At 38.5% G+C, this 22194-nt stretch overlaps 1 protein-coding gene across 7 annotated transcripts in view; it reads left to right on the top strand.

Annotated features, from left to right (window-relative positions):
* Positions 1-22194, top strand: part of UNC80 (unc-80 homolog, NALCN channel complex subunit) — a 182892-nt gene that overhangs the window by 111280 nt on the left and 49418 nt on the right. For 6 of the 7 annotated variants that reach the window (XM_045854721.1, XM_045854712.1, XM_045854711.1 and 3 more), the window contains 11 exons: positions 617-798; positions 1880-2011; positions 4657-4843; positions 5464-5595; positions 7328-7471; positions 11871-11971; positions 13188-13274; positions 16378-16561; positions 18970-19064; positions 20544-20633; positions 21364-21465. In XM_045854721.1, the coding sequence (XP_045710677.1) occupies positions 617-798; positions 1880-2011; positions 4657-4843; positions 5464-5595; positions 7328-7471; positions 11871-11971; positions 13188-13274; positions 16378-16561; positions 18970-19064; positions 20544-20633; positions 21364-21465 (1436 nt within the window). The remainder of the gene's footprint in view (positions 1-616; positions 799-1879; positions 2012-4656; positions 4844-5463; positions 5596-7327; positions 7472-11870; positions 11972-13187; positions 13275-16377; positions 16562-18969; positions 19065-20543; positions 20634-21363; positions 21466-22194) is intronic. The other variant, XM_045854709.1, reaches the window with a different exon arrangement.

Below are 22194 nucleotides of genomic sequence, written 5' to 3'. Positions count from 1 at the left end.
TATATTTATGTATCTCATTACTCATTAGCTTCATGACTGATGGCATCTAACCTTTCTTTCATTGACATTTGTATTTTCTGGAAATTAAAAAAAGTAGTAATGTTAATATGATTTATGAAATTTCTTTCAGCTTCTCAGTCTCTTCTATCTCTAGAAAGGGTAGACATTTCTAATAAAGTCTATAAATTGGGTTTTATTTTTAACACAACTGATGTAACTGAGACGGTTTTTGACTCATATTTTTATATATTGTCCCAGGGTTATTATGAGATGACTCGAGCCATTTCCTAAGAAGGATATTTCAGAATGCCATTTCCTTTGTTCATTTGCTTCCTCTGGCACTCGCTCTTCACTGTGAGCCAAAGGAAACGTTGCATGGAATGAGTTCTATTGAAATGTCAGGCTGTCACTGCCCTCACCCCTGATGTTAGAAGACTGTGGGTGGCACACAGGATGGCGATGTTTGGTTTCCGGTGGCTGAAACAATGCTGGTGGCCTAGTTTGATGAGCTCAGGAGTCAGTTTAAGGAAATGGGAGCAATTCCTCATTCTCTCCATCCCCAGGAACCAGGCAAAATGAAAAGATATGTAGCTGATGAATTGTTGACTGTCTCTAGCTGCTATGTTCCTGCTGTGTGCCGTGAAAGTCCCCGAGGCCGTGTCTGACATGCTCATGTCCGAGTTCCACCACCCTGAGACGGTGCAGAGGCTGAATGCCGTCCTCAAGTTCCACACGCTCTGGAGGTTTCGCTATCAAGTCTGGCCCCGGATGGAGGAGGGAGCACAGCAGATTTTTAAGGTAAGGGATCCTTCCCACATGGGAATGAGATTAGCAAAACCAACCCAAGGCTTGTTGAAATTTACTGAACCTCAAGTCCATAGTATGTGGCCCAAGAAAGGCTTCATTTGTAGTAATTATATACAAGGGGGGACCCCTCAAAATGGAATTAGCTTCTGGAGGGCGGTCCCCTTGTAGTACAAGCTTCCTCCACTAGGTGAGTGTTCTAGGAGCCCACCTGTAACAGTGTACCAGCTGGTGGTGGTGTGAGAAGCTGCATTCAGCTTCAGTGAATTTTTTTTGAAGACTCTTTCAAGGCATTTGCCCAGTTCCTGATGGGTGATTTACAAGTCTACCTGCCCAGACTGCACTGAGTGTTCGGCAGTTTTTGACCAAAATTGGCAATGACCCCCATGCCCCACCCTCTCTATGCACCTGATCTCACCCCAAATGACCTTTTTTTTTTCTTTGTTGTTTCCCTGGATGAAAAAAGTCCTCAAAGGGAAACATTTTGCCAATGTGGAAGAGGTGAAACTAAAAATGGCAAATGAGCTAAAAGGCATCAGAATCAACACGTTCAAAAACTGTTTTGAGCAGTGAGAAAAAGATCTTGATAGGTCGATTGCACCAAATAGAGAGTACTTTGAAGGTGACTGAAGTTTAAACATGTAAGAATAAATATACAATTTTTTTTATAAATAGATTTTCGTTTTTGAGTCCTCCCCTTGTAAGTAAACTTAACTCATATATGAATGAATTCTTATTGTTAAAAAATTGAACTATGGAAGAACATAGAGTAAGAAAGTCAAGTCTCTATAAACCTCTAGATCTCACTACTATCCCCAGAGGTAAGCAGTTAAAATTTTGGTATGTAATCATCCAGACATTTTGCTATATATACACAGATAGATGTTTTCTGAAGGATGGGATGATTAACAAAAACTGGGATCATTTAGTTCAAACCCTTCATTTTATTAATGAATAAACTAAGGCCCAGAGAGGTTTGTCCTATGATCTATAACACCCTATGCTCCATAAGATTGTCATAATTATACTTCAGACTCCATCTTACTCACATCATTCCTCTGATATCAACTAACAGATCCCGCCTCCCAGTATAAACTTCACGCTGCCCTCGCCAGTGCTTGGAATGCCATCTGTCCCCATGTTCGACCCCCCCTGGGTCCCTCAGTGCAGCGGGAGTGTCCAGGACCCCATCAACGAAGACCAGTCTGTGAGTAACAGGCACTTTCTTTCCGCCAGGCTTCAGGGTCTGCCTATAAGAGAGGAGAACAATGAATGAGTTAGATAGTTGATTCATATTTTTGTCATAAGAATACAATAACAACACAAAAATACAGCCACAAAATGTCTTTCGTTCTTATGATAAGAGAAGAAGGAAGCAACATTTAGATGAGCATTTGCAGGTCTCCAAGCCAATATGGTTTTGTTTTATAATCAAAGCAGCAGTCACCTTATAAAGCTAATAGGCACTGATTTCTTGGCCAACGGTAACACCTTTGCCTCTTTTTATTATTAAGCAAACATTTTTAACCTATAATGTATAAGCTACCCAAAAGTTAATGATACTGATCCTAGATGAATAAGAAAAAAGTTGGCATCTCTAGTTTTCTTATTTTGACCTAAGTCTGTTCATCTTGCCAATCACCTATATTATCCTCATAAATAATACTCTTGAGACCTCAGACCTTAGAGTACTCTAATAGATCACTGCCCTATGTAATACAATTTATGAACAGTTAAGTTCAGAACATAGTCTATTTGCAAACGAGAACCAAGCACATGTGCCTTTTGAAGAGTGTATCTTCAAAATACGACTTTTTAACCTGTTGAGTAACATTTCTCTGTATTAGCAGAGTAGTGTAGAAAAATTTTAAAATAAAGTAAAAAGAAAAAAATGTCTTTGCACAAATTCATGATTAGAAAATCATAGGATTTAGGGAATTGGTATAAATATTAAAGATATTTGATACATCTCACAAAATATCCCCAGGAAGGTTACCATTTTACCTTTATCTTATAGAATACAAAAGTGCCCTCTTTATTCGAATTAGTGTTCTTTTTAAAATGCCATTTTAAATGGCAAGAGTAAAAACACCAATGCACCATTTTGCTGTTTTCATTCTCCTTTAAAAAGTTAGTTAAGCCCTGGCTCGTGTAGCTCAGTTTGTTTAGAGCCTCATTCTGTGCACGAGGTTTCATCCTCCATCAGGGCACATACTGATGCTGTGGGTTTGGTTTCTGGTCAGGGTGCTTACAGGAGGAAACCAGTCAATGTTTCTTACTCCTGTTGATGTCTCTCTCTCTCTCTCTCTCTCTCTCTCTCTCTCTCTCTCTCTCTCTCTCCCCCCCCATTCCCTCTCTCTCTCTCAAATCGATAAATGTATCCTCAGGGGAGGATTTTTTTAAAAGTTAGTTGAATATGTGGAGTTAGGTTAAACATTTTGCATGTCACACATATATTTGCTAGGCCTTGTAGTTTCCTTGGGGAACTTTTTTTTTTTAACTCGACCCATAAAAATATTTTATTTTAACTCTTCTGCATACAGTGCTTTTGCATCTGATGGTTTTCATGCCAAACAGAAAGGCACCCCTTTTCTCTCTCTGATATGTGTAGTCATCTCATCATCTGAACCACTGTCAGAGGGATCTTTGATTCCCCCCACCCGACAGGTGACTGACTCATGAGCCAAGCACATTCTTTATTCCAAGTTCACAGTGAATTTGATACCAAATCCTCTGGTTCTATATTCAGTTCTTTGTCTTTCCTTCCACAACTCTTAACTTACCTTATCATAATAAACCGTCTTTACCTCTGACTGAAAATACTTTGCCATTTGGCCCATCAAATGCTTTGCATTGCTGTCATGCCATTCACTGTGGGAAACCATTGGTCTTAGGTTAAGATCCTGCTTAAAGGGGACTTCTATGACCGCAGCCCTTTAGAACAGTGACCAACACCTCTTATCTGTCTCTAAAACCCTGTATGAGCACTGGCAACAACAAGGCATAGAGCAACTCTTATACCTAGACATTCATTCTTATTGGTAACCGAGAATTGCAGTGATCACTTCCTGCTCCCCACAGCTCTGGGACCTGGTCTCAGGATAAGTGTCATGATGAAGGCACAGATAGAATGGCCACTATGCAGAGTGAATGTTTTCTCCTTTATTGTGTTCTTATCTGTTACACCTTTCCTACTGGTAAACAGAGTGAAATATTACATTCAACTTATGACACCAAAACTCTTCATAATTCCCATCAGTAACTTTGTGTCTATAAATATTATTAAGTATTAACCATGTGTCACGGTATGTATCTACAAATATTATGTATTTACACTGTGGTAGATCCTTGAGATTAAAAAATGAAATAAATCACTTAAGTAATTGGTTTATATGAGAGGTAGATCTCGTTCCTCCTCCTTTCCATGGTTCTGACTTGTTCTTTTATTAACCTTATGAAATAAATGACCTTCATTTAAAACCTGTGCAAAAAATTGAAAAGAGAGCATTAAAATTGTTTAGTTTTAATGTTTAAAGAGTGAATCATTGATATCACCTCAAATCCTAAAAGTAGGGTTTGAGGTGATATCAAACCCTAATAGGGTTTTTTTTTTCCAGAAATTCCCAACATTCTTGCAGAATTATTCTGATTGGGTAAAAAGGAGCAGTTTGGTTGTACCAACTTGGGACCTTGGTAGAAAAACAAGTAAATCTCCAGGAGAGCAGATGATGGGTGCACAAACATTCCCCGAGCGCAGAGTAGCACATTTGTGGAATTCAGTGGAGCATTCTTTATGTTTGTGAGCTTATAAAATAATTGCTATTAAATAACATTGCCTTCATGTCTCCGTAGAAATCCTTTTCAGCCCGGGCTGTGTCTCGCTCCCATCAAAGGGCAGAACACATCTTAAAGAACTTGCAGCAGGAGGAAGAGAAGAAACGTCTCGGTCGAGAAGCCAGCCTCATCACCGCCATCCCCATCACCCAGGAGGCTTGCTACGAGCCCACCTGCACACCCAGCTCAGAGCCAGAAGAAGAAGGTGCCCTCTACACAGGGGGATTCTCGGGGGCTGAGTCACAGGAAAGGGAAAGGACTTGCTTTGAGATATAAACACTGATAATTTTATGTGAAATGAGGTGATATGCTTTCTCTCTCTCTCTCTCTCTCACCACCTGACACCATCCAGAGAAAGAGAGTTTTCATTTTCTAAATGATTACAGTTGGCCTGTTTAAAGAGGAGGATGTTAGCCACACTGAATGAACCAAGATGAGAAAGGACCAAGGAATGATTGTGATTCAGGGAACAGCCAAATCTAGAGTGTTTGTTAAAGTAGATGCCAGCGATTTTTTCATCATTAAAAATGGGGCTAGCCTATTACCTACCGTCAACCTTCAGAAGTGCACACACTTGGTAGGCTGGTATCAGAAAATGACTTAAGAAGCACTCTAAAATTAGAGATTCTCTGCCCTGCTTTTGTGGAATCTTTGGGAGGGATTTTGTCTTTCTGTATTTTTTTTCCTTTTCTAAACACATTCTAAATTACTTAAGCTTTATAGCCTGAGAGCAGAATACACTTGTGATGTAAGTACAGCTATAGTTGTGATGATGACCCATTTTGCTATAAAACCAAAGTTCATGTTCCCCATTTTCTTTGCCAGTAGAAGAAGTCACCAACCTGGCATCCCGCCGACTGTCCGTCAGTCCCTCCTGCACCTCCAGCACTTCCCACAGGAATTATTCCTTCCGCCGAGGGTCAGTCTGGTCAGTGCGTTCAGCTGTGAGTGCCGAAGGTGTGTCCTCTTGCAAATGTGATGTTTATTCCTCGTGACTGTGAGCTCTGAAACATTTGTCATTTAACATTACCTTACTCCCCTACACTACACTACCTTCATGAAACAACTTGTTTTATGACTTTAAGGTCTAAAACAATATTGAATGATGTGGTACCCTAAAAAAATTATTGATTTTACGCAGCAATTGTCCTTTATAAGTTGGCTCTATTTTAATTACATTTCAAATAGTTATGTTGCTGAGGGTAAGTAGACATTATTCTAGCCAGTTAACAGTTTTAAACCCTTGCTACACATTATGATCAACTGGGGAGCTTTTAAAAATGTCCAACCCACACCCAGGATCAAATCAGAATCCCTAAGGGTGGGACCTATACATCAGTATTTTCACAATGTACTCAGAGTATTCCTTTAGTGTGTGGCCAAAATCCAGTCGGATGCTCTAAGGTGCTATTCTGGAATAATTAGACAACTGAAGGAAGACCAAAGCTCATGCTACTACTGTAGTGAAATCTGATTCCAGCAGGGGGCGAAGGGGGGTGGAACATGATGCTCTTGGGTCCTAAGAATTTAAAAAATATGCTTCACTAATGATGAGCAGCTATCTGGGACTCGCTACTTCATGATTACACAAATGTCATCACTGATTTATAAAGTTACCAAAAAGCTGTACAGAAATTATGTTTCATCATTATACAAATTTTATCATATTAAAAAATTGTATGGAAACCAATGGTGCTCAGCTCTTGGCTGTACAACCCTGGGGAACTTAAAAAATGACCAGTGCTAATTAATCACAACTTACAGAGGTGAAATCCAAGGCACATGTATATTTTTATCACCTCGTTATTGAGATGTAATTCACATACCACGCAATTCACTCTTTTAGAGAATATAATGCAGTGTTTATTAGTGTACTCACAGAGTGTGCAAACATCACCACTATCCAATTTTAGAATATTTTCATCATTCCAGAAAGAGATTCTATACTCATTAATGGTCATTACTCATTCCTCACTTCCCCAAACCCCTGGCAAGAAATGTTCTTTCTATTTCTATGTATTTTCCACTCTCTACATTCGTATAATAGGAATCATACAATATGTAGCATTTTGTGACTGGATTTGACTGAACATAATATTTTCAAGGTTGTCACATGTATAAATTCTTCATTCCTTTTCATTACTAGATGATGTTCCATTATATGGATATTCTACATTTTATCAGTTTACCAGTTAGTAGACATTTGGGTCATTTACACTTTTTTGGCTATTATTAATTATGCTACAATGATTAGTTATGTGCACGTTTTATGAGAAAAAAACTACCAAACTATTTCCAAAGTGGCCGTATAATTTTACCTTCCTACCAAAAAGCATGAGAGTTCTAGTTGCTCCATATCCTGGAACAGCCAAAATAATCTTGGAAATGAGGAACAAAGCTGGAAGACAATTTCAAAACTTAACTACAAACCTGCAGTTAACAAGGACTGACATGTGGGTTGACTGAATAGATTTGAACAACCAGAAGTAAACCATTACATTTCCATTGATTTCATGTTTGAAAAGGGTATCAAGAAAATTCAATGGGTAAATAATAGTCTTTTTAACAAATGGTGCTAGGATATCTATATACCAAAAACTGTTAAATAAGTAGGCCTTGAACTGAGAAGTGTTGTTGCACTAGAATTACAATACTGGTAAAAGCGCCCCAATTATGTCTCCTGCTTCAGATGAGGAGCATACCACTGAACACACGCCAAACCACCATGTGCCTCAGCCCCCCCAGGCAGTGTTCCCAGCATGCATCTGTGCAGCAGTGCTCCCCATCGTTCATCTCATGGAGGATGGTGAGGTGCGGGAAGATGGAGTAGCAGGTACGGTTTTACTAGTAAAACTAAAATACTCAAGTGGTTTCTCTGGTGTAGGACAGTAGGGTGTTCTTGAAGATATTAACTACTGGCCACCTGTTGATTCGTTTTATGCACATATTATGTTATAGATTTGTGGTACACTGAACTAACACTCTCTCTTTCCTCACCACTTCCTCCCTACCTTTGTGACAAAAAATACTGCATCTAAGATAACTAGTAGGGTCCAGGGGCATTGTTCGTGCCCAAAGAACAGCATAACACTTACTGGCCACATGGAAATCAAGTAGTGACTATGGCCACATTAGAAATCATCAGTTATTAGCTTGGCACCACTAATGCCATCTTTCCCACTTGATTACCTCTCCAGAGGTGCTACCTAAAGAGAATAATTGCAATGTGAAGTAATAAACTACAGATAGAGATGATTTACATTTGTAATAGTTTACTATCCTTAATGTTAATTTAAGAAGCCTTTCTCAATAATAATTTTTTTAAACCCAAAAAGGAAAATGGGCAAACAATATAGATATAGTCTAATGGCCAATAACATTTGTAAACAATATTGTTGTTTAAAACAATTGTAACAATTTACTATCCTTAATGTTAATTTAAAAAGCCCTTCTAAATAATGTTTTTTTAAACCCAAAAAGAAAAATGGGCAAAGGATATAGATACAATCTAATGGCCAATAACATTTGTAAACAACATTGTTGTTTAAAACAATGAACTCTTACATTTTAGCTAAAAGAACTACAACAATTATTTTAAATGAAAATACCCATAGTTGGTAAATATTCAGGGAAAAGAGCATCTTCGCACTTTGCTAGTGGGAGTTTAAAATTCAATATAAGCATTCTGGAATGACAGAGTTTTGTGACACATATCAAAACCTAAAGAGCATGAAAACCCTTTGACACAGATTTTGACTTCTAGCAATTTCTTAAGGCAATAATGAGTGCTGTATAAAGGTTTATTTAGGACAGTGTATATTGTATGTTATTTTAAAAAACAAATATTTGAAAAGAGTTTAGAACCACATCAAAATTACAACTAAAATAGACCAACCATCACTCAGAACCATCAGCAATCAAGTTGAATGGAAGTCTGACAATTATACCGATTCAAATTGGTAAGAGGGTCAGAAACACAGAATGGCTGATCCCACATACACATGTGGTGGATAAAAATTCAGGAGGAATATCTCAGGAGTGAGGAGTCCCAGCCCCATATCAGACCCCCAGACCAGGGTTCCTGTGCCAGGAAGATAAGTCCCCATAACTTTTGGCTGCAAAACCAGTGATAATTGAGATGGTGGAAGAATAGCTGGAGTCCCAAACAGTTCCTCTTAAAGAACACACATACTTAGTCTGATTCACTCCCTCTGAGCTTCAGCACCAGGGCTGCAGCTTGAAAGGCACCAATGGTATACAAGGAGAAACTGAAGTATTTGACATCAAGGTGAGAGCTGGGGGAAAGCTTTTTCCCAGAGAGAAAGGTGGGCTGAGGCCATTGTCTCTTTTCTGAGCCCTTCCCCAATAAAGCCACAGAGCCAACTGGCTGGTGCCATATATGAGACTCCATCAACCTGGCTAACACTGTTTTCCCTGCCCTGGGAATCCCCAGAGGGCAGAGATTGGTGGTCAGTGATCACAGCCTGTCCTTGCAGCTGACTGACCTGGATAAATCCCTTCCATTGACCTGTCAACAGCAGTCAAGGCTCAATTATTAGAGGAAGGTGTACTCAGCCCACAAAAAGGCTACACTTTGAGTACCCAGCTTGGTGATAGGGGAGGCAGTGCCACTGGACCTTATAGGGCACCTACTATGTTAGGCCATACTACCAAGACAGGGGGTCAAAGCAGCTCTACCTAATACAGAGAAACAAGCACAAAGGGACTACCAAAATAAGAAGACAAATACACATAGCCCAAATAAAAGAACAGATCAAAACTCCAGAAAAAGAACTAAACAAAATGGAGATAAGTGATCTATCAAAAGTGTGGCTCAAAACTGGTTATAAGGATGCTCAAGGAACTTATTGAGGACCTCAGCAGTATAAAAAAGTTAGTCAGAAAGGAAGGATACACTAATTAAAATAAATGACAATTTACAGGGAAACAACAGTAGAGTGGATGTAGCTGGGAATCAAATTAACAATTTGGAACTTAAGGAAGCAAAAACAACTAATCATAACAACAACAAGAAAAAAGAATCCAAGAAATTCAAAGATAGTATAAGCAGCCTCTGGGACAACATTAAGTGATCCAACATTTGCTTCATAAGGGTGCCAAAAGGAGAAGAAAAGAGCAAGAAATTGGAAATCTATTTGATTTGAAAAACAAATGAAAGATAACTTCTCTAATTTGGTGAATGAAATAGACATGCAAGTCCAGGAGGCTCAGTCTCCAACAAGATGGGTACAAAGAGGTCCACTCCAAGACACATCATAATTAAAATTCCAAAGGTTAAAGGTAGAGAGAGAATCTTAAAAGCAGCAACAAAATAGCAGTTAGTTACCTACAGGTCAATTCCCATAAGACTGTCAGCTGATTTCGTGAAAGAAACTTCACAGACTAGAATATTCAAAGTCATGAAAAGCAGGGAGCTATAGCCAAGATTGCTTTACCCAGCAAAGATATCATTTAGAATCAAAGGGCAGAAAAGAGCTTCCCAGCCCTGGCTGGTGTAGCTCAGTGGATTGAGTGACATAAAAAGTGTTCAGTATATTGCTAAGTAAAAAAAAAAAAAACAAAGTACCAAAGAATATTGTAATATATTATTTAAAAACATATAAATACATATTTTATATATGTGAAAGGATATCCTTCAAAATGTTTATAGTTTATATGCTTGGTAGAACTACTAGTCATATTTTTCTCTTTGTTTTTCTGTATTTTTTATGTTTTAAACATTAAGCTGTCTTACTTCAGCAATTAGAAAAAAAGCATTATAAAGATAATTTTGCAACCACTTTCAACCTTTGAAAAACCTACACATATTTTAACTCTGTATAAAGATATGTGAAATCTAAAGTTTATATTTACATATCTGTTCATATTATTTACTTATAAAGTTCTTAATTTTAATTGGATGGTTAATTTCTGAGGCAAAAACTTGGTATCATTTATTTAAGTTATAGGCTGAATAATAAGTTTATACTAAATTATATTCTTAGTTTGGAAAACTAAACTAAATATACTATTTAGACTGAGGATTATCCAGTGCTTACCCACTGCTCACTTTCACCCACCTGTTTTCTCAGCCTGGGCATTTCCAGGCTATCACCTTGACCGTCCCCGAAGAAGTGGTGCTTCCTTTCACATTAGGGATAGTTATTTACCCCTAAGAGAGCCATCATTAGAAGTGGGAGCCCAATTAATACTGGCTCAGCTATTTTATTTTGCTGAAGAAGATATTATTCAAAGTATTCATGGAAACAGTGAAAGATGATCTCTAATCCTTCTGCATCCTAAAGCAACATGTTTTCTAAAAATCAAATAATTACTTTAGAAATGTTTTCATACAACAAATAATTAAATGACTTTAAGTAAATTATTGACACTGCTAATATTAAGGTGATTTCCAAAACAAAGATCCACAAATATATTCTTTTTTTACTAGAAATATATTTGAAATACAACACTGTATTTATTTTAGGTATAAAGCACAAAGATTTGATACATGGATATACTGTGAAATGATTACCACAACAAGTTTAGTTAATATCTATCACCACACAGTTATAATTATTTTTCTTATAAGAACTTTTAAGATCTACTCTTCTAGCCACTTTCAAATATACAATAGAGTGTTGTTAACTATGGTCACCATACCGTACATTGCATCTCCAGGACTTAGCTTAGAAACTGGAAGTTTGTAACTTTTGACCACTTTCATTCATTTCCCATGTACCCACCCTTCCCACTTCTGGAAGTCACCAGTCTGTTCTCTGAGTTCAGATTTTGTTTGTATTGCTGTTTTTTGTTCGTTGTTGCTTTAGATTTCACATTTAAGTGACATAATACAGTCTTTGTCTTTCTCTGTTTGGCTCACTTTACTTAACATAATGCCCTCAAAGTCCATCCATGTGGTTGCAAATGGCAGCATTTCTTTCTTTTTAAGACTGAATGATACTCCATTATGTATCACAAATGTATTCTTTATGAAAACAATGCTAAAACCTAAAAACCATCCTATACTTGTTTGTTAGCTTTTCTTTACAAGTTAAAATGTTCAAAACAACAAGAACAAATATTCACCTTTCAATAGAAAAACAGTTCATAGAATTTTTAAGGCAAAAAAAAGAGAAACTAATTAAAGCTTAGTAAATTGTTCAAATACTTTTTCTAATAGATTTATTTTTCATTTAAGACAAATGAACATTTTTTTTTCTCTTCTAAAGTGAGTGCTGTGGCCCAGCAAGTCTTATGGAATTGTCTAATTGAAGATCCATCCACAGTTCTTCGACATTTTCTGGAAAAATTGACCATCAGCAATAGACAAGTAAATTCTTCTCTCTCTCTCTCTCTCTCTCTCTCTCTCTCTCTCTCTCTCTCTCTCTCTCCCTTCTCCCTCTCTCTCTTAATAGTGTAGCTATGTGTTTGAACAATGTTAAAAGCAAGCAATGGTAGTGCTGTGCATGAAACATCAATGTTTTCTGATGACAGTGATGAGCAATGTTAAACTTTGTTTTTTTCTTTCTAATTTCCCCATTAGCTAATGTCTCCATAGTGTGTTGTACATTGCTAGTGATGACCCTAAAATACTGACAGATTCTCAGTCTTTTGAACAAAGATTAAACTCAGTACAATGTTCTTAGTAGTGGTACAGTTATTGAATTCTGATTGCTTGGTAGTCTGTGATGGATGCAGGTAGTGTTATTAGAATATGTTGAATCGCTTCATTAATCAAAAATTCTAATTCAGTGGACCACCCTGTAAGAAAACTGTACCAAATGAAAGTAGTCTTTTGGGTAATGGTAAACTTCACTGACGATTAAATATTATTTGTTCATTTCTGTGTTATGCTAGAAGATTAGGTTTAGATCCTAAAAGGTAAGATTAGTTACAGTTTTGTTTATCCTCTCAGCGTAGCTTCATCTGTCTCACTCGAAACCTAGGAAGCAGAACTATGAAGGTCCATAAACCTGGTTTGTTGCCAGGGGTATCTAGCCCGTGGCTCAGGATGGCTATGAATGCGGCCCAACACAAAATCGTAAATTTACCTAAAACCTCTTTGTGCTCATCAGCTTTCGCTAGTGTTTGTGTATTTAGTGTGTGGCCCAAGTCAACTCTTCTTCTTCTAGTGTGGCCCAGAGATGCCAAAAGGTTGGGCACCCCTGGCAATGGTTTCTCAACATAGGTTCTCCTCACATGTTTGTCGCACCTGGCAGCCATCACAAACAGAATTGACTAAATGTACAGCGTTCCCATGATTTGCCTGTGACCTGTACACACAGACTAATTTTGAAGTTTTTTAAAAACAGTTGGCTGATGGCTGCTCAGTGATTTCACGTGTTTGCTCTGAGGAGAAGGTGTTAGAGTCGGTTTAAATACTACGTAACAAGCATCACATAGACGATGTAAAATGTTGAACACGGACATCAAAATGTGGCTAAAAGTAAGGGGTGTGGGTAATAGCCACACCCCTACATTGCAAGAAGTTGGTTTTACTTCCCACAGCATGACAGCTGACTGAGACTAGGATTCTGTTTCCCCAGGATGAGTTAATGTACATGCTGCGCAAACTTCTCCTGAACATCGGAGACTTTCCCGCTCAGACGTCTCACATCCTGTTCAACTACTTGGTAAGTTTCAGCCCCCAGTAGGTTTTTAAATGTTCCTGTCCAAGTAGGATAAAGCAACATGAGAAAAAGTCTTAGGGGATTTTTTTTTGCAATTCATTCTCACGTATATGTGACTAAAGGTGAATGGTAGTGAGCCATTTATGTCGTAATTAGCTAAATTCACCATTGTGTGTATGGGGACACCTTTCCCGCACAATCCTGGACATGTGGTGGGTACACAATAAATGTCGGTTTCCTCTCTATCTTCCTTTGGCATTTTACAACTTCCTTATGTTAGTTCCTAATTTTGGTTTGAGAAGATATATGTAATTTTTAGTCATTTTTCCCTTTTCTTATTTCACTGTTAAACACATACACATGTACACATACTCAACACACACGAAAATGTTGCCCTAGATGGAAAGTAGTTGTGGGTATACTTTTGTACGGTAGCTCTCTATGCTTTAAGACCTCCTGACAACTCCTTCCTGAACCCTCCAGAATTTACTAGTGTCTTTGCATTCTCCTTGCACCCTGAGTACGCGGTCTGGGGACTGTTGACATGATGTGTGTTCTTTGAAATTGCACCTTAATCCAGGCAGACAGATGGCCAAATAAATTTCTGTGCTGAGAGAAATTCTTCCTCCTCCCTCGCTATCATCAGTCTTCCAGCAGGTTGGGAAATGAAAGAGTTATGTCTGTGCATCTGTAGCAGAGTGATAAATTTAACTTACACTACGACTTTGACTTGCAGAAAAACCTCTTGTAATTCCTCTCTCTTCTCTATGACTGATTTGATTTTCCTCCTGAGTGCCCACCTGCTGGTTGACAAAGGTAATAATGTAAATCATGTCCAATCCAGTTTTAAGCTCAGGATAATAAAAATACATAAATAATGGCTTTGGACAGGGTTCAGTCTCTGTTGGCTAAAAATACACTTTCTAGGCATTTCCTTCCTTCCCTATTGCTTTCATCTTTAAACACCGTGTGAAATCGGGAAGATACAAGACCTTTGTTCACCGTTCTATCCTTTATTCACCATTTGCCCTGGCTCTTCTATTCATGAGACAGTGCTCTTTATCTGACTGGTTGCCAGGTGTCCAGCTGGTTGCTGTGTCATCGGGTCCCTTCAGTCCCAGTGGTGACTGCTGAGAGACGGAACCTCACCTCAGGTCCTGCTGGTGCTGTAGACGCCTGAGTGCTGGTAGTGAGTCCCATAGGACTCTCACTAGAGCGTCCTATACAGTGACACCAACCTATGCCAATTCTATCTAGAAAGCTCTCCAGCCAAGCTTTCTGCTACTTTTTGGTCCTGTCTACGTCACACAAAAGCCAAAGGCAAATGATCAAAGCCAAATATGAAGGCCTCCCTCAGTTGAAGTTTGTGATCTGCCAAGCTTATGTTGCATCCAGGATGGTTTGGAAAGTCTCTGAGGTGAACTCCTGTCAGGGACCTAAACAGAGACCAGAGGCAAGATCCCCCTCGGTGACCTGCCCATTCCCTAGGTCACTGCAGAGGAGAAATGTTTCCTTGGACCACGGCTCTCCTTAATCTTTTAGCCTTGGGATAAGAAAATGGGCTTTTCATTTCCCTCTGCCACACTCTACCGTCAATTCCAAATAAGCCCTAACAGTAGGGGTAGGTCCTCCCTGCTAGGTAATCCATAAGCAAATAGAGAAAAGGGCTGACAGCACTTTGGCCTTGCTGTATATCTTGTTTTGCATGAATATAAATTTTTGTTTTTCCATTTCTGTCTAAGCCCTGATCGTCCCCTGATTCCCAAACACATACATGTTCTGGATGGACTAAGGATAGGGTCTTATACTCAGAATGGCCAAACTGGGAAGGGCAGAGTCATTCTTTTAAACCATTCTTTTAAACCATTACCCTTATTGTACCTCTTTTTTCTAACAACTGTTTGAGATGTGTGTGTCGGGGATGCCCGGGTCACTCACCCACCTCCTCCAGACTTTGTTAGTGACATTTCAATCCACGGCCTCACTTGACTGAGAGATCTTCAACTTGGGGTGTGAGCATATCTGCGGATATGTGAAGACTTTTAAAGTCCCCAAATCCTCAACTTACACATACATACTAACACTTTTTGAGCAGGTCTGCCATCCCCATGATCATTCTCCTGCTGTACACAGAAAGGCCCACATTGACCATCACAGATGTCACCAGGCTGCACTGACAGACACGTGAGACAGAGAAAGAATCTGATATGCTGCGTTAGTTCTCAGGAAGCCTCCTTTTTGATTGATCAAGGCCCTCGGAAGAGGTGAAATCCACAGGACTTCCCACCTCTTCCTGTCATTTACAGATTTCGACAGGGGTTGAGCCTTGACTCTCCTTAGGGTATTCAGCCTTCAGATTAAATTGGTGACACAGATTCTTTCAATGTACCTGGCAAGTTTTAAGGGATTAACAAGTTTTTCAAGAAACAATGGCTAAAAACCACTGCAAAAGGAGACGACTTTTATTTTTTATACTGATCTTTGTTGTGTATTGTCGAGTAAGGTACTTAAAGCGTATTTCATCAAATTTAATGACATACACATTCCAGTTGCAGTCAGTTCTCTTTTTATTTCCACGCATAAAATGTTTAATCTGTTGTATTCCTACTAACTAGTCATTAAATATTTTAAGTGTCAGTTTAAAAATGGACAAAACAGCACACATTTTTTCAAAATTACTGAGAGGGCACAATCAAAGTCTTTCAAGGCCATCAGCTTAGCCAAACAGAGTGTCCCTAGGTCCAGACCCTTAGGCATAATCCATGCTGCCACGAGTGTTTGGGCAAACATCAGACAGAGATTATTTTGGGGTCGCCTAAGTACCTGAGCCACCAAGTGAGTTGAAGCGTGGGCAAATGATCTTCTGTTTTCCTCTCAAGAAGTAGCCATTTTTAGTGATACATAAAAATGTCCAGCAATGAATTCTGGTCAGTTTTCCAGTTATACCCTCTCCTGCTTAGGGCCATTGAAAGTGTTGGAGAAGCATTTGAACAGAGAATATGAAGGTGCAAAAGAACATTTAGTCCAGAAATGAAAAGCCAAGACAATGAGAATATGCACTCAGGATCATTATGGCCGTGTGAACTCTTCCTGTTCTGCCTTGTAGGTGGGATTAATCATGTACTTCGTGCGGACCCCCTGCGAGTGGGGCATGGATGCCATTTCGGCCACTCTGACTTTCCTGTGGGAGGTGGTGGGTTATGTAGAGGGCCTCTTCTTCAAGGACCTGAAGCAGACCATGAAGAAGGAGCAGTGTGAGGTAAAGCTCCTGGTGACCGCTTCAATGCCAGGTAATGCATTACTGCTTTTGGAAGATACGACTTTTATTTAAGACTATAAGCAACCCTTTTATTTTTTAATTTTCTTTTTCAATTATAGTTTACATTTAATATTATTTTGTATTCGTGTCAGTTGTGCAGAATAGTGGTTAGATAATCATATACTTTACAAAGCGATTCCCCCAATATCTCCAGTACTCACTTGGCACCATACATAGTTATTACAATATTATTGACTGTATCCCCTATGCTGTACTTTATATCCCTGTGACTGTTCTGTAACTACCAATTTGTACTTCTTAATCCCTTCACTTTTTGCACCCAGTCCTCCAACCTCTGTCCTCTCTGGCAACCATCAGTCTATTCTCTGTATCTGTGAGTCTGTTTATATCATGTTTGTTCATTTATTTTGTTCTAAATAACCCTTTTAAAGACCAAGCATCTCTTTCATTCATGAGAAAATTTTAGAGTTCTGCCCCTGGTGTTGAGTGCTTCAAAGAATTTTTGTTTAATACATTCCAAAGAAATACAATAGACCCTTTAAGAGGCAGCCATTGCCAGAGGAAAAGAGAGACATCACAACTGAGATCCCCATGAGTCAGTCCTTGACGGGCTGCCAAGGTCACAGATTTATCTAAGTCTATCACGGAGGGCCAGCTGAGCGGAAAGCCTTTGTGAATGAATACTTGGCACTGCGAGGAGAATGATATTGTTTGCATGGCATGGACCCCGGTCCTTTGTCAACTCAATGAGAGATGGCTTTATGAAAAATTGGAAAAGGAAAAGCAGGAAGAAAGAGAATTACAAAAGAACATGAAGTGTGATGTAAACTCTAGATACAGTTTCTTTACACTTTGAATAACTTGTCTTTGTTTAAGACAAAAATTTTGCCAAGCCTTTATCCCTGTGCAGCAACTGAGAAAATCAGAGATGACACGTGTATTGAAGTAAAGAGAATGATAAAATTATGTATAAGAACACAGGTTCTGGCAGTAAAGAGGCCTGTGTTAAAATCATAGAACTTCTGTTTATTGTTTATACAATTAATATTAGCTATGAAAAATTCATCATTTTTCAAGCTTTCTTTCCTCACGTGTAACATGAGGATATAACCATGCTTTACAATCCTGAGGAATAAATGAGTTTAGGCATATAAAGTACTCACTGTGGTACCTGACTCATAGAAACCATTCAATGAATGGTAGTTGTGTATTTACATATGTTCTGTAGATAATTCCACAAAGTGAATGGTTTTTATTAGCAAATAAACTCATTTGGTCATTCATATTCTTAAAAAAAATTATAAATCAAAGTATATTGTATTGTTCACAAAAATTTGTAACTAGTGAATGAAGTAGAATTAGTATTGTCCCACTGGCTAAGCAGAAAACAGAAAATGTACATTTAAGCTACATTTCAGGTCCTCGTCTTGGTTTTGCTAATATCTCTTTTTATAGTTTCTCAATCTTTATTGCCTGATCATCTCATTTAAAATACAGGATCTATTCCTCGTTACAGTGCTTAGGGTTTAAATTCTGACTCCTCCACTAAATCAGTGATTTTCGGCAGGTGCTATAGCAGACTGCTGTGCCGCAAGGGTTTTTAAAATAGACAATACCCAACTATTTAGTCAGAGTCACTGACCTCTTCTCCCTTCGATTGTCAAATAAAAAAGGGCAACAGCCAACACAACAATAGCATTAGTTGTGAATGCTCTGTCTTGAACCATAAATATATAGGTTGTATAATAGAGTTTCATCTTATTGGTCACATCATATAATAAGGGTGCATCTGATTGGTTAATTCTTGGTACCAGAAATTTTTATATACAAGTATAAGCACCTGATACTCTTTACTATTGTACAGTATGTCCTTGGACAACTTGCAAAATTACCATAACAATCCATCAAAACTATACCTGTTTTTTGTCAGATTGGCAAAAAGTATAATACATTTTTTGGTGTGCCTCAGGGTTTTAGAAATTATGTGTGCAATGAGATGAAAAAGTTTGAAAATCACTGCACTAAAGAAATGGTTTTCTTTGAATAAGTTACTTATAAGTTCTTATAAGAATAAGTACTGTTTCCTCATTTGTAAGATGAAAATATTAATACCCATTTTATGAAGTTTCTGTGAGATTTGAACATGATTATGCACATAAAACACATGTAAAAATATTGAGGACTCTGTAAGTGGTAGTTATAATTATTTAATAAGTGAATATATTTACTTTAATAAGTATATATTTAACTATAAATAAAGGAGTATAATTAGCAGAATGTACAAATCACATTAAGCTCTAATAGTACTAATCATAACAATAAAATACCAGATTATCAATACTATTTTAATATTTTATGCTTTAAATACATATTTTTCTATAGTAGAAGTCAGTTCAGTATGATTTCTACCTTCTGTAGGTACCAAAACCTTGGTAGTTCACGGGCAGAATGAGTGCGATATCCCAACCCAGTTACCAGTCCATGAAGACACTCAATTTGAAGCCCTGTTAAAGGTAGGGATGACTTGATAGAAGTGATTTTTTAATGGCACATTGACTATGGACCCTTCACTGATCATGCATCTTGTAACTAAATGGCATTTTTCTACCTTCAAACAAATATGTGTGTTTATTTACCTCTTCTAGAATCCATTCCACTATTGTGTACTCCCTCTTGTTCCTTCCTCCCTCTTGTTCCTTGAAGTAAGAAACATCATGCAGCTATAGCAGCAGCATGACACTCTGGGTGTACCCTTACCTGCCCTGGGGATGCTGTGACTTCCTGCCTCTGAGCTTCCTGGCATCAGGTGTCCTGGTTCTGGCGGTGGCCTGGGTCTGCACACTGAGCACGGGGGCACACCTGAGCTGTCACTGATGATCCATGCCGGAAACTTTTTCTGTGGCATCTAGTTGAATGAGATATAGTCTTGACTTATCACTCATGGAAATTATTGAGGAAGCAGAAAATATGTACCATAAAATAAATCAAGTGGGTCAAGAAAGTATTTCTAGTTGTTATGGCATTTATTCCCCTCAAAAGAAATGCAATCCATAGCTGTGTGACCATAAGGTTTTTAAGGTTAAAATAATAAGTAAACTAGTGCCATGATTCCCACTAAAATCACTGGTGATTATTTATGTGAAGTTCAGAACTTTGGTGATCTGATTCCCTGGAACACAGCTTCAGGCCTGACATAAGTAGGAAAGGCCTCTGAAAAATTTGGTTTTGCCAAACTGGTACATTTAATTTCAGTAGAAGTGGTTGTTAAGCCTCCTTTAGGCCTCACTCAGACATCTCCAGAGAATTTCTAAGGCCCAAAGAAGCAAAATTCAACAATCCCTCCTCTTTCTACTCTATGTTGAAAGGTAGGAGAACATGAAGGCAGACAAACTTGAGTTCAAACTCAAGCTCCGCCACAACCACTATGACCTAAATCAAATAACATGACCTCTCTTCTCTCAGTTTCTTTTTCCACCACACTGGGGTTCTGGTACAAGTTGTACAAGTCCTTTACCTGGAAAGCATTGAACTTAGAATATAGTCTACAATGAGTGCTCAATGCATTGTAGTTTGTATTGTTCTTCAAGTTGTTACTAGCTTTCTTCCCAACATTGAGTCTATGCTTCCACGGTTCCTTACTCAGCCTGAATTATAATTGTACAGCTTTTAGCACTATGCAAGTACAGATCACATTACTAGTTTATTAATCATTCTTTGGAAGATAACTACATATCCAAATCCAGTGTGTATCCATGTGTGTGTGTGGGTATATACATAGGCATATGCATATACATACATACACACATACACACAGACATATACACACATGTAATATATAAGAAGTATGTAAGATGTATATACATACACTTACATGTACATGAAATCCGTAGGAAAAGTTAGCTTGTTTTTATAATATTTGTATTTTTAATTTACTATCTGCACATAATATGTTGTCAGTAGACACTTATTAAAATGTATTGTTATTGTTCTAGGAGTGTTTGGAGTTTTTTAATATCCCAGAATCCCAGTCCACAAATTATTTTCTCATGGATAAACGATGGAACCTTATCCACTACAATAAGGTGAGACTGTGCAGTAATGCTACTCACGCTGGGTTGTACCAAAAGCTTGTCAATCCTTTTCTGAGGGCAGCATCCACTTGGGGAGGCATCCTTGTTTAGAGGTTAGGAGTATGGCTGCTTAGCTCACACAGCCTTCCTGTCTGTGTCGCTGTGGACTAGCTGCTTTACCTTTGTATCCTTCAGGTGCCTTTTCTGGAAAATGAAGGTGATGCTAATAATATCTACTGCAAGATTGTTGTGGTAATTAAAGAAGATAAGCCAAGTAAAGCACTTAGCAACTCATTATTATTAAATCTAAGTGGAAATACTCAGTTGCCCATATAATCATGTCCCGTGTCTATTTGGAATTTTAATGTTTTTCTGATTCCCCCTTTTATGATATTAAGTGTGATTGGAGTGACCCCATCTAATGAGCAAAAGGGGACCCCAAGACCACTGTCATTACCTCACAGTGACCTTCTTCCAGAATGCCATGTAGTCAGTTGCCTTTGGCTGCTTTGCTCCTGACAGCCGCCTGGCGCTGGGAAAGAGCGCTCAGCCTGGCTGGTTTGAAGCTTTCCCGAGGAGGGTGTTCACCTTCCTTGGGATTTTGTAAAATTGGGAAACGTAAAGCAGTAAGAATCAAAACCATCAGAAAACAGATAACTTATCTGTCTGACCTAAGAAGGAAATGAGAATAAAAGTTTAATCGTTTGAACTCTCTTTTTGTCTTTGTGTGACCCCCTCGCAGACCTATGTCCGGGATATTTACCCTTTCCGGAGGTCAGTATCTCCGCAGCTGAACCTCGTGCACATGCAGCCAGAGAAAGGACAGGAGCTCATTCAGAAGCAGGTACCTGACCCCCTTAGTTCTGCCTGTAGTTTTGTCCTGTCGTTGGGGTAAACGATGTGTAAATGTGTTGCCAGTCCTGAGATTCTCTGATTGTTTGATTCTTTCTAGAGAGAATGGATAGCTGGGCCCTTGATCAATAGATAGTTCTTCAAAATAGTTTTAAGTTTTATAAATTGGATCATAATGTAATAGTATGCAGGAACGCTCACCTGGAGTAATGCTATGATGACTCATTGGGTGTAAACAATAGAAATCTTCTAATTTATTAACGTTCTTGATTCTAAGCACAGGTTTTCATTCCGTATTTTTGTAAGACAGGATTGAAAGTGCACATGACAAAACTATTTGAAGATTGTCCCAGGGGCTAGCTGGAAAAGAGAGAAATCAAAGGATCAGTGCAGTACATCTGAGAAAGGCACTGGACCGAGGTGCAGAGATTTGGACTCGGGCCCAGCTCTGCCACTGACCCGTGATCTGACCTTGGGCATGTTATTGTAGTAACTCCTGTTCCAACAGGAGAGACATAACCATGCAGCTGCACTTAGATTTAAGGATGAAGAGCAGAATAATGTTCACCTGAGTCATCGCAAATCAGACTTCGAGCTTAAGGAGGTTCACTATGTTGCATGCAAAATATACTATGGATGTAGTATACAGTTCTAATAGTGCAATTTTAATATGATCTACTCATTACATTGTTTCATTTTTATCTATGCCAGTTTGTAATTG

The sequence above is a fragment of the Phyllostomus hastatus genome, unplaced genomic scaffold, assembly GCF_019186645.2.
Source record: "Phyllostomus hastatus isolate PE091 unplaced genomic scaffold, TTU_PhHast_1.1 phas_contig_137, whole genome shotgun sequence".
Classification (NCBI taxonomy): domain Eukaryota; kingdom Metazoa; phylum Chordata; class Mammalia; order Chiroptera; family Phyllostomidae; genus Phyllostomus; species Phyllostomus hastatus.
Note: the sequence above shows the minus strand (reverse complement) of the source record. Positions and strands in the feature narration are given on the sequence as shown.